The sequence below is a fragment of the Notechis scutatus genome, chromosome 2, assembly GCF_049901735.1.
Source record: "Notechis scutatus isolate UNSWTSFEM ecotype Mainland chromosome 2, rNotScu1.2, whole genome shotgun sequence".
Classification (NCBI taxonomy): Eukaryota; Metazoa; Chordata; class Lepidosauria; order Squamata; family Elapidae; genus Notechis; species Notechis scutatus.
The window spans coordinates 25,048,747-25,061,892 of NC_142010.1; the positions used below are offsets into that span (position 1 = coordinate 25,048,747).

Genomic DNA, 13,146 nt, shown 5'->3' on the forward strand with positions numbered 1-13,146 from the left:
CCATTCAGTGTTACAGTCTGTAGTGTTTGGTGGCTTTAAAATGATCTAGACTGCTTCACTGAGGATTGAAAATTCTAAACTATCTCATTTATTTTGCTGAATCCCAAAATTACTGAGGGAATCAGGTGTGAGGTAGTGTTGTCTTGCCCCTCATGTCAGGCATTCCAGAAGCTTTTGCATATCTATTGTGGGAATGAAGGAATTAGTCTAGCTAGAACTATGGTCTGATCCAACAGGGATCTTGTGGCAGGTTGGGAGTCTTAACTACATTCCCACCCAAGCTGACTGAAAAAAATACCTGAGGGTGAAGGGAAGAGTAGGGTTGGGGCAGCATTGAAGTATGGGTGGTGCTACAATTTCCCTCTTGGTTTTTTGGCAAGTTAGGACAACAGTACTTCTTCATTTTTCTGATAAGTGGTCCACTTGGAAGATACCAGTCCTCATTATCACTGAGCAAATGGCATTGAAGTTACAAAAATTGTAATCTTCGTCACTTTCATACTGTAATGACTTCTCCAGAGATGGTATACTCTCCAGTTGATTCAATGATCACAATGCTCTTTTCTCAATTGTTCTGTCAAATCCAAAACACTAAACAAAAATTCCTGAGCGGACTCTGCCCTCTAAGTATTCTGTTCTTAAACTTTATTTTCAATATTTGTCTCTATCCCTGAGCCATGATAGTTTTTCATGGTAGTCCTGTGTCTTTTCAGAATAACAAGAGTTGAAAGAGGTCTTCTAGTCCAACCCCCTGTCAAGTAGGAAACCCTATGCCATTTCAGACAAATAGTTGTTCAATCTCTTCTTAAAAACCTCCATTGTTGGAGCACCCACAACTTCTGGAGCAAAATTAAACCTGTGATGAGACATTATTATGGTCGATGGGATAGGATTTCTGGCTTGAGAAACTATGTCGATCTTGTTTGTATACCTGGGGTGTCAAACTGGCAGCCCATGGGCTGAATGCATCAAAAATTCAATTTTTTTTACTACCGGTTCTGTGGGCGTGGCTTGGTGGGAGTGGCATTGTTTGATGGGTGTGGCATGGTGGGTGTGGCAAGGAAAGGATATTGTAAAATGTCCATTCCCTCCCCACCTCACTAACCTGCTTTCCAGCTCTGTTCTGTGCAGAGCAACAAAAGATCAGCTGGGACTCGGGAGTCCCAGCCGATCAGCTGGGACTCGGGAGGCAGAGAATAGATGGGGACAGGGCCAGTCAGAGGTGGTATTTGCCGGATCTCCAAACTATTCAAAATTTCCACTACTGGTTCTCCAGAACTGGTCAGAACCTGCTGAATATCACCTCTGATGCAGGCCACGCCTACCCCAGCTCTTCAAAGGGGGAAAACGTCGTGATACATCACATGATGGCAATGCAACACTGCCAATTTGACACCCATGTTGTGTAGACTGTAATCCTGCATGACTATGTGAAAAAGGGATTCTCTTTTTGGGGGGCTAGGGCAGGGAATTCTGATTGAAAAGCCCTTTTCATGATATGCAAGCTACTCTCTGGGGAATAACCCCCATCAGAAGCAGCAGCCATTATTCTGCAGGTCATACTTTCTGGATCAAGAAGCACCAGGTATTTGGGCTCAATTCCAAGTCAAGGGAGACCTGAGCATTGTCCAGCAACACCAGACCTGCACCTTCAGTTTACACAATAATCTTTAAAGGTGAAGGAGCTTGTACATTTCCCCACACTACTTTCCAAAAGAACACATACATACATAAATGCAGAGAGGGGTCAATATCCCTTCTCTTCTTTTTTCTTAAAAATCTCTGAAACTGTACCTGCTGAAAATGTCATGTTCCTAGCTCCCCCTTGACAGAACGCTTAACATATTAAAGAACCAAGGCATCCAGAAAGCTATTAGAATTTCTTCCCCCAGCCTTTCATTCCTTGGGAGCAGATCTTAAAGAGGAAAATCCACGGAATGTTTGCCTGCTATCAAGACAACAGTCCTATCATACATGGACTCAGTCAAGGGGGAAAGAGTGTAATGCTCTCAACTGAAACACAACTGTCTGGTCTAAATGTAGGTTAAATTGTCCCCATCCAGTTGATCTGCAGTTCTTTCCAGTCCTTTATAATGTGGTTGGTGTGGTTAACACTGGCACATACTGTATGACTAGCCCCTTCACCTCCATTTACATCTCTATGGTTGGTATTTGAAAGCCACAATAAAACAAATCAATATACATTAATAGGGCAAATCATGTAAGAAATTAATGTTTTCTGATTGTTTTTCTCTCAACAATTTGCATACACATACACATGTATGTTTAAAAGTCTGTAGATTCAGTCATCCAGGTCATCCAAAGGTGCTTTTTCAGGAGGCAACTGGACTTTCTGGTTTCTTTGAAGACCATTTTCATTCCCCACTATCCTGTCAGAGCTGAAGAAGCTTCTTGGACAAGCAGCAAAACATCTTTGAAGAAAAAAATAAAGTCCAGTTGCCTCCTGAAAAAGCACATTTGGGACATGTGTATGTTTGTTTTTCAACTTAGTATGGTCCTATGAGGGTTGGACTGAAAGTGTCCTAAATCCGCATATACCAGCGAGGTCTAATATCCAGGCTAAAACTGAGGCTTTCGTAAGCGCCGCATGTTTCCACTGGTTGAGCCAGATGGCTTCCAATTACAGTACCAAGAGGCTCTGGTTGATTGATTGACTGCTGGTTTCAGTAGTAGTCGCAGCAGGTGAGGTCAGAGTTCTCACTCCGGTCGGGTGCTTAAGAGAAACCGCCGCCACTGGAGCTGGACGATTAATAAATTCAAATCTCTTTTGGGTGCAGAATTTCACAGCGGAGGCAGCTGTTGCCTCGAGCGCCCCACAATGACACAGAGCCCGGTTGATCTAGGAAGTTCAGCCTCCTGATATCCTGGTTAGAAATAATAGAGGTTGAGTTTGTGGGGAACAGGCTCTCCTGCTTTAGTACTCAGGGCCCTCTGGTGGTGGTTGTTGCAGGTGCATCTTCTCTGAGGTCATGTTTAATTAGATAGACAATGATGGTTTTAGATGTCAGTCATAAATCCATTGGAATTGTGCAGCTAATACATTCAAATAAAATAACAAATATCTAACCCAGTTTTCTGTTCAGAAATTAAGAAAAACAAGAAGCAAGAAATTCCTTTATTGAATGTTGATGGGATAATCTATGCTTCCCTCATTCATCACCAGTAATTATGAAGTTGCTATATTTGTTATGTACAATTTTAGGGGTTATTACTAACATCTAAATAAAGGTGATACTAACATTTTAGCATGATGTTTATGCCTCCTTTTGAAGTTTAGAAAATGATGTTTTTCTTTGAGCCAAAGTAATTTCCTTTCATATGCAAAAAAGTAGCCTTTTCTGAGTCAATGATGAGAGCATTCAAACAACAAGACTGTATTCTTCACATTGCCTTGTGCTCTTTCTTACCTGACCTGAAAAGTCATTTTGTTCTTCCAAAATCTGGAGGTGAACAATAGTTTCTTGCTGGATTCTGCTTAGCAAAGACCTGTTCTAAGCTGGAGGGTAAGTCTGGATACAGAAAGTGCTGGAACAGATGTGGCCCAAAAGTACACCTCCACTTTTCCCAAGGGAATCCCAATTGAAATAAATTCAATCTGACACAATAAAATGGTATCCACCATTCTTTATTCCATAATCCATAGAGGAGACACCTTGTTTTTTATGTATGACCTGTTATTGTAAATAATGAGACAAATGAAAATGGCATGGACATAATTATTGGTATCTTTAACCTAATATTTTGTAGAATATCCTAGATTAGAGACTTTTTCAGGCCTGGGATAGCATGGGACAAAACTGGGCTTTAGCTGGCTTTGCGATAATCTGGCTACAGTGTGCCTGAACTGGCTGTTGCTGTTCTTATCATCATCAGGGAATGCTGCATCTGGAATGGGTGGGATTAAAGCTATTACCTGGTCTGCATTTTTTCTTTCTTCTGAAAAACATCATACTATAAAGTCTTGATTGGCATTGATGAATATACCTAGGGAACTGAAATTTTGGATTTAATTATGAAGGAAAAGGCTAAAATATGTAAGGGGTATGAATTGGTGGACCAGAAGAAGGACCATGATGGACTAGATAATTCTGGAGAACATCTGTCTACTTGGTCACTAAGACCTGGTACTGACATAATCAATCAAGATTGTTGGGAGATATGCATAGAAACAAGGAGAAATTTGGGAATTGCATTTTGCTAATTGACATGAATGGATGGATGAGCATGAAATGGGAGTATAGAGAAAGTAATTGGGTGTTCAGAGACTCTCCAAATGAATGAGAATCATTATTGTTTGGTGAATTTTTGTTTATTTCAGATAAGGGAATGCATGCATTTGTATAGCAAATAAATATGATTAAATTATGATTGATTTGATGGTTTAAAATGACGGACTAAGATAACTAGTGAAGGATACAAAAATGAAAACAGGGTTTGAGTGTGGGATAGATAATCAGATTAGAAATACAGTACATTTTTACTGTGTTAAGAGAGACAAAGATAGTTTCAAGGAATGTGGTCAAAGAAAGTAAGGAATCATTAAGAGTAAAAAAAAGCGTGGAGAAATTCTGGTGATAAAAAAATAGTTTCCTGAGCTTCCAGCTTTTCCCAGTAAGAATAATTACCATCTAAATGATGCAATAACTACACATGATTCAGCACTGCTGTGACAGTACTTGGTTCAGCATTCTTCCCAGATGCTCCCAAGACTCTCAGTCAAGAGATCTGGCTGTTGCTAGGCAGCAACTCCTGTTATTAATAAAGTGCTAAGTATGGGTAGCCTTTAGCAACCACAATTGGGACTGGCAACTTGGTTGTTAAGCAATGCAGTTGCTAAATGAAACTGCGACTGTGCTTATGGTCCTTCTTTAGATTTCCTTTGCTTTATAGACCTGCGAAGAGCATAAATGTGGTTTGGGTGTAAAATTACTTCATTACTGTTGCAACGGCAAACAGTTGCTGAATGAGGCAATTGCTAAATAAAAATTGCTAAATAAAAACTATCTAAATATTTTGTCCCAGACTGTTTTTTAAAGAAATGGAAGATAGCTTGGAGTGGCAGAGGGGAAAATTATCAATATAGTTTTTAGTTTCATTTTTGAAATCTGTATCCCACTGTTTAAATTCTAGTTTTCCCAGCTATAGACATGTTCATATGTGGGTGTTTTGGTAATAATAAAGAATCAGTTCATCACTGGAATGTTTTTGACTTTCCATTCTAGCCTGTCATTCTGTCATCCATGTTATTATCTAGGCAGATACTTCTTAGTTTTTAAACTACGATTTGGTCAGTGAAAGTAATATTAACTTGGATACCTTACTGTTTACTATTTACTTTAAAAAAAGAGATAGAATCCTATTTTCAAAGGAATTTTGGTTAACACCTAAGCTGCAAGAACATTATACTTAAAAGAAAGTTATATGGAGTGAGCTAAGGGAGATAATTTCCTCATGTTAAAATACATATTTTAAAAGCTTCCTTTTTTTCTTCCCTTTTTTCTAAAAAGGGTCAGCCTTTATTTTGCTTCTCTATTTGCATAATCTTTTCCCAGAGAAAATTTTTCTGACAGATATTCCTTACCATGTTATGTTTTGTGTGATAGAAGATCAGTGAGAGACCATCTTGTTTGTTTCTGAACATGGGGATTATAGCAAACTGCTTAAAACCTTTGTTCCATGCTCAGCTATCAATCCACTGACACACAAAAAAACTTTCATTTTATTACTATGACCACCACTGCTTCTTTTTGCAGTTTTGAAAAGTTTAATAAAAATGCGACTACTGTATAAATAAAGGCTACTTCTAGAAATGGGTGCTTCCAACTCTGTAATTCTATATTCTGTCAGTTTGGGAATTGAATCTTTTCTTCATGAATCTCCTGATTCATGAATTGGGGAGAGATGCGGAGAATTTGCACCTTTTTCAACATTCAGGGATGAACACAATTTAGCTCTTACATTGGTCTATACAGATTTCCCTACTTGTTTGACTTCAGTGGCTTTAATATAGTTACAAGAGTGCCCAGGCTGAGCTTTGGTGTTTTGGGAAGGATCTTCCAAACCAGAAATCCCACCTTCACTTTCAACTGTACACTCAGAGAAATACCCATTCTGGAGGCTAGTTACAGTGGAATGCAGGCTGGAAATGGCTGCCTTGATTTCTGAAATATTAGCAGCCACCTGCTGCAGCACAGTCATTATCTGGCTTAAGGTAGGCTCAGTAGCCATTTTGTCTAGAAAGGGAAGAGGAAAAGATCTCTCCTGTTGTTCCATTTGGGGGGAACTTGAAAAGAAAAATCCAGTTGCAGAAAACCTCCTTATGGTTTGCATAGCCAAGTACAAAGCTTCACCTATTTGGGTGTTAAGTGTTACAGGATCAAACTTTGGGAACTGTTTTAAAGTAATTCCTGATTCAAGGAGCCAGGTTCTGTTTTGTTTAAAGTAATGCCTGTTATGCCTAATCAAGCGTTTCTGGAGATTATTTCTTATGTGAGTTCTATGACGTGCTCCAGATTGGAATTTCAAATTTCTCCTGCTGAAATATTTTCTGTCCACTCTCCTATGTTTTATTAAAGCTGAAAGGCTACTGATGATTGCCTCAGGATTGGAACAGGCATACTGTTTGAAAGAATTAAAATGTTTATACTTAGGAGATGTAATCAACTGTCCCCCAAAGCTGATTTTGGAAGTGTCACCTTCATTACTATGACTGGAGTATCTGTACTCGGCTTCTGAGTCTTGTTGAACATCTGAATGAGGAATTTGTGTTACTGGTTCCTGTAAAACACTTCCAAAAGAGCTGAGTTTCTCCACCCCTCCTTCATTCCCTGAACTATTAACAAGACCGCTTTCCAGAATGCTCTGGTTTGCACTGGTCAAATCCGTACCTTCATTCAATTCAGCAGAACATATTTTTGAGCAAAGGAGCATTGGATCTGAATCAGGACTCGGAGAAATTCTTTCCATAATCGTTTCCAATGAATTATCTCCATATCTAAAATCTCTCTGACTGTTGAGTATCAGTGGTTCAGTTTGTTCTGCATCATCAATGGTTGCGCACACAGCATTCCAACTTGCTCTAGTTTCATGGCGGACTGGATCTCTCCAATGGCCTCCATAATTTTTTTCTTTCTCTGACTGTTGCCTTTCAGTATCATTCTGTTCCTCTCTGATTAAATTTTGCTTAAAATTCCAGGGATGTATCTTTTTGGATATTCCATATGAGCCTGTTGGATCATCTTCTTTCAGGCTTTTCTGATCATTGATAGGTATTACACCACCTTCCCCATAATCATTATGTATACATTGACTCTCCAGCCCTACTTCAGAGCCTAGAAGAATGATGTCTCTGTCTGGTCCCACCACATTTCTTTCAGAACCAATGAATATTTCTTCCTTCTCCAAGGTTCTCTTTTGCTGGTTCTTCAGACAGTGACAAACTGTATAATTCAACTTTTGTTCAGGATGTTGTAAAATTGTCTCCTTGGATTTTTCCAACCGCTCCACTGCTGGTTCAAAAACTTCCTGCAAAGGGTCTTCCTTTTGGCTTTTTCCTTTGATCTGATCACTTGCTAAAGGAAAGAAACAACCAAAACATTCCTTAAGCCCAACTCTGTTTCAATAAATTAATCATAATGTTAAATACAATAACTTTATAACACCTCTACATTCTAAGTAGAGTAAAAAAATTAAAGTACCTATGGGTAGAATTTATTAAATTTTTATACCACCATAACCTATTCTCAATTATTCTGGAGGGTTATATTTGCTCTTTGTATACAACCAAATATTTCAGCTTACTTTTTAATATCCTGCTGTGTACAGGTAACCCTCAATTTATGACCGTAATAGAGCCTATCCATTACGGTTGTAGGTCATAATGGTCATAAAATGGGTCACCCACATGAGGGACTTGATTATATGTCCTTTTTTGTGTTTGCAGCAGTCATTAAGCAAACATGGCAATCATAAAGCAATCACCACATTAGTTAATTAAACCAATTGTTTGCTGGCTGGTTTGAAAGTAAACACTGGTTTTTGGCAAAAATGTTATATGTCACGTGACATATAATGCTGCAAACGGCCATAAATGTGGACTGGTTGCCAAATGCCTGAATATGATCACATGACCATGGGGGTAGGGATGGCTATTGAAACTAGGTCATAAATACTCCTAGGGAGATCTGTCATACCTTTGAAGCTCAGTATCAGTCAGAAGTCAAGACTACTTGTAGCCTCTCATTAATTCAAGAAGCTCGGGGCAGCATGCAAAGATTTGTGAAAGCACCAGCTAATCAAAAATTCTGGATAAACTCTGATAATATCTTTTTACATCATTCAGAATTTAGCTTAGTTCCAAGGTAAATTAATCTGAGCCTTTAAAATCTTTGGCTCCAATTACTTGACCCTTGTAAGCTATGGGAATTGTAGATCAAAATATCAAAAAATAACAAGTTGCCTCAACAGAAGATCTCTGTTCTAGGAATTCCTCCGAATTCTTACCCAGACAGGCTATATTTTCAAAATTTTGATGCATGACATTCCAATAAAGGTTTTTTTCTTTATGGTCGAGTAGAGTCCATTCTTCCTCATTGAAATGAATAGATACATCTTCAAAGGTTATCATATCCTAAAATAATCAGAGCGGTTAATCTGCATGGTATTTTGCAAAGACTTCAAGCTGGAATTACTGATCAAATATCAGCACTATCCTCAATTTCTTTGATTATCCAGATCAAGTCCAATTTTATTCCCAGTTTGTAAGAGGGGAATAAGCAATGTGCTACGTATGATTAATGGATGGCTAGATATGAAATGCAAACAGAAAATAATAAAACAATGAAAAATTATCAATATGAAAAGTAAAAATTTCGTATTTTCCAAATTGAACTGCTGCCATCTAGACAATTATGCACTTTGCTAATGTAACTCACACATAAAACTCTTTTCTCCAGCTACTGCTTTGTTTCAGAGCAATTTGCCATAATTGGCAACTGGTTTGGATGGCTCAAAGAAAGGATTTAACCATTTATGGATTACAACAAGTCTAGCAACATCTATTAACCATAATAGCTAACAGGCTCCTCTAAATCAGCACTTTCAAAATCTGGGTAAATTACCTAAAATTCTGGGTAAATTACCCAAAAAGAACAAAAAAAATTTCTTTGGATAAAGACACATACATTGATTACTACATAGGAATATTGAAATTGTCTTTGCCACATATATTTAAACATCTGCTAAAGTACTGGTATTCATATTAAGATGAAAATTGATGTAATTGCTAAGGGAAATTTGTTGAAATGACAAAATCATTCAATAATTTTGTTTTACTAGCTGGATACCCATGCTTCACTACAAAACTATGTGATCGGGCATATTTTACGGAGGACAATGTTGCTGAGAGGATCAATAACCCTCCAAAAACAACACTTCCGGCCTTTTTTGAGCTAATATCTCTCCTGCCCTTTTAAGTTTGGAAGTGATTCCATAGGTGGAAGGCATAGACATTTTGCTTAGGTAGCAACATTTAGTACTGTAAGGAGTGGAACATCTGCCAGTTTGAACTGAGGTAACGGAACGTGAGGCAACTGGCAGTTGGAACAGAGTTCTTTACTTCAACTCCCAGAATCCCCCAGCCAGCATGCTTTAAGAGGGGAGTTGGTCATCTCCTCTTAAAGCATACTGGCTGAGGAATTATGGGAGTTTAAGTCCACCCCTCTTAAAGCATGCTGATGGGGGATTCCGGGAGAAACCATCTTAGTGAGTTAATTGTGAGCAGAGAGTAAATTGTGGAAACCTGGTTTGTTAACTCTGCTGAGATTCCTTGGAGAGAAGTCCTGGCAACTTTCTGAGGATATCGGCTAGGAATTTATCCTAGATTAGGATGATCCTAGCATCTTCTTAGGATGCTTCTAAATCCAGCAGATTAAAAAGACTGTGGTTGGTAATATGAGCAGGGGGTTAGACTGGATGACCTCTGAAGTCCCTTCCAGCTCTATGCTTCTATTATATTCTGTTCTATTCTTTTTTATTCTGTTCCCTTTTATGTTCTATTCTATTCCTTATTCTATTTTCTATTTTATGCAGTTCTGTTTTCTATTCTGTCTTATTTTCTATTCAGAAGCAGTTCCATAAGTGGAAGGCGTAGACATTTTGGTGAGGTAGCAACGTTTAGTACTGTAAGGAACCCCAGACTGCTCCTGAGTGAAGGAGTGGAACGTCTGCCAGTTTGAACTGAGGTAATGGAATGTGAGGCAACTGGCAGTTGGAACAGAGGTCTTTTCAGGTGGGGTGGGGGAGTAGGACTACTTAGCATCCGAGCGTGTTAATTTCTATATAAGAAATACTAATGATCTGATGGTCATTTTGAAAAATCTATAAATATGTAAAGAATGCACTATTTTTGTGTGTGCCCCTGCCCAAATGCTTACCTATAACAGCCTGGCAATTTGCCATTTATTCATGGGAATACATATACATTTATTATATATATACTTATTCCAATACTTATTTTACTGAGTTCTAATTTTATTTTAGCTTCAGATCTTCCTCCACTGTTCCAAATTTTAGCATCTAGCATCCACATCCATATTTCTTTGCAAAAATACTGAATGTTTGAAGACAATGACTGTGGAACTACACATTTACTAAAAAGCTGAGGATTCAGGGCAATCTTTTTACTGCATGTCTTTGATGAAAGACCCCACTTTTTGCATATCAGCAAAGATATCAAATCCATAGCATCCATGTTGGTTATACAACTAGATTACATATAGCCAGCACAATCTGTGCATGAATCTACAAACTGCCTGTATCAACACATGGACAGAAAGTATTTTCTTTTTCCAATATACATGGGTCTTTGAGAGCAATAAAAGAAGTAGGATAAAAACATTTCTTTGCAATATATGCATTCTAATCCAGCTTTCACTCTACCCAATTTCTAAATGAAGAAAGCAGACAGACAGCAAATTAAGCCTGCCTATTTTAGATGATAGATGAGTCATCCCTTGCTTTTCTGAAAATCTTACTCCAGATAAAGCCTTTCCTTCCTTAAGCTGCAGACCTCAAATAAATTCCTTGTACTCACCAGGCCCCTCCCTTCCTTTTCAAAACACTTCCTTATGGATGTTCTAGCTGTAAGTTAAGGATTACAGCATTAGAAGCTCTCTGGCCAGAGATGCCAGACGTTTTTCTCCATTCACCATTGCCTGCTCTGCTCCCTGTGAATTCAGGAGTACCAAGGGCATCACTAGAACTTCCAGCATGTTTAAATATCAACTACATTGACAGTTTTCCATTCTAAAGATAATGTCATTCCAATACATCTTTAGTATATACCCCATTCCCCAGCACCTGAATGGGCTTGACAGGTTCCTGTTTATGGTAGGCCAGAGCCAGCTGAATGGCCTCCTTGCTGCTGCCTGGCTCCTGGGCTTTCAGCCATTTCTGCATGTCCACTGGAAGCACACTGAGAAATTGCTCCAGGATGATCATGTCCACAATCTGGTCCTTGCTGTGCTCCTGAGGACAGAGCCACTGCAGAGCTGTGGTATTCAACCGGGACAGAATCTCCTGTAGAGATTCCCCAGGTAGGAGGGTGGACAGGCGGAATCTCTGTCGACCAGCTTCCCGATTAGCCTGGATTGAAGGTGAGTTCAGAGCGTGTTTCTCTTTACAAAAAGCAGGGTTTGGCATGGAAGTTCTGTCGATAGAGCTATCAGCGAACTCCTGAAAGCCAGGAGCTGTGAAAGCTGATGGTATAATTGGCTCTTTAACAGTCGTTTCAAAAGCAGTGACAGGTTCCCGTAAATTGGGTGAAGGTTGGCGGGTTGCCTTCAAACATGCTCTCAAACGCTGTATTGTCTGACTTGGATGGTTTGTACACCATTTCTTGGTACGAACTTCTGACAATGCATTACAACTCGCTGTATTCATTTTAGGGATTGATTCTGGACCCATGGTGATTTTTTTCATGCCATATGGCACTTGGTCAGGTTCCGTTGGCATCCTGGTGGGAGGATGAAGATGTGGCAAAGACTTTATAACTTGGTCGTGGCTGGTGTGAGCCCTTCCTGTACAACAGTATTTGCGGTATTCAGCACACTTCCAAAATGTTTTGTTCCCACTTGCACGCACTTTCTTATACAGATATCCCTTATAAAACAGCTGATCCTTACCTTTGTCATCCTTGATATACTGCAAGGACATTTTCACAGTGACACCGTGTATATGTGGAGGAGCAGAGACAATGGCTTTACAAGTTATAATATAAGACAGAGGAAACCAGACATGTAACGAAAGAAATTCCTTGCTATAATGATGTGCACAGATAGCTCTTCCGGAGAGAGAAAAATCAAATAGTTACCGAAGAATGAAAGACTTCCTTCTGGTCCGCTCAGGCTTTCCCGTTACCCCCTCAGAGGCGAACATGAATCATGCTGCTCCCATTTTCCCCAGGTCCAAAGGTTGACAGCCGAACCAGATCTATAAATTGGCTCCTACTCCTTGCAGAGCACAAAAGAAGTTGCCACCACCTTTCGATGCAGCCTTCCTCGTTACGTGTCAGTTCTTGTTCTCCGTCACGTTAGTTAATGTCACGAGTCTAGCGCTTTGAATTCTATTTGGAAATGAAGAACCTAAAACCGGCTAACGGTACTCCTAACAGTTTTCATTCTGGTCCGAATCTATCGCAATTAGCTGAATAACCGGAGATGCCTTATTTAGCCACGCCTCCTTCCATTTTAAAGGAATAAAGGCGGAAGTCCCATCACAGGGTGTTGCCTATCTAGCCGTGAATACTGTATATGAGCGACTAGAAGTAATCCTGCGCGAAGGAAAATTTGCCTGGATATTTAGTTTTAAGGGCCTCCTCGTGGGGATATTCCGTAATTGTACGCATTTACCTTTGAACAGATCCGTTGAACTTCAGGCTTTAATTTTTGGGAAAGATTATATTGGATTGTGGCATAAACCTGCTTAGGATCACATATTGGCCAAACCCAAGATTTGCTTTTTTGGTTTAGTAATCATATGACTAATATTTTTTTCATCTTTCTTATTCCTTCCTGTAATTCTTAGGATAAATACACGATTTAACACTAAACATTTTAGATCAATAGG

General features: G+C 39.2%; 1 protein-coding gene across 2 annotated transcripts; it reads right to left on the reverse strand.

The window, feature by feature from the left end:
• Positions 1–3,630: 3,630 nt before the first annotated feature.
• Positions 3,631–12,783, reverse strand: LOC113422199 (uncharacterized). Of its 2 annotated transcripts, XM_026682989.2 has the most exons (3): positions 11,380–12,783; positions 8,524–8,650; positions 3,631–7,592 (listed from the first exon to the last, which is right to left on the reverse strand). In XM_026682989.2, exons 1-3 carry the CDS (start codon positions 12,232–12,234, stop codon positions 5,986–5,988), a joined length of 2,589 nt encoding a protein of 862 aa, XP_026538774.2. In that variant the 5' UTR covers positions 12,235–12,783; the 3' UTR covers positions 3,631–5,985. The 2 variants fall into 2 exon arrangements, with proteins under 2 accessions (XP_026538774.2, XP_087809873.1); XM_087953747.1 differs by lacking the exon at positions 8,524–8,650 and having other exon boundaries at positions 7,323–7,592; positions 11,380–12,749.
• Between the last annotated feature and the right edge of the window lie 363 nt (positions 12,784–13,146).

Excerpts from the sequence above, each read along its gene's own strand:
- LOC113422199 (XM_026682989.2), bottom strand. The coding sequence starts at position 12,234 with ATGTCCTTGCAGTATATCAAGGATGACAAAGGTAAGGATCAGCTGTTT. Across the intron at positions 8,651-11,379 it reads AACCTGTCAAGCCCATTCAG|GATATGATAACCTTTGAAGA; the intron begins GTGCTGGGGAAT and ends TGATTATTTTAG. Across the intron at positions 7,593-8,523 it reads TGAAAATATAGCCTGTCTGG|CAAGTGATCAGATCAAAGGA; the intron begins GTAAGAATTCGG and ends TCTTTCCTTTAG.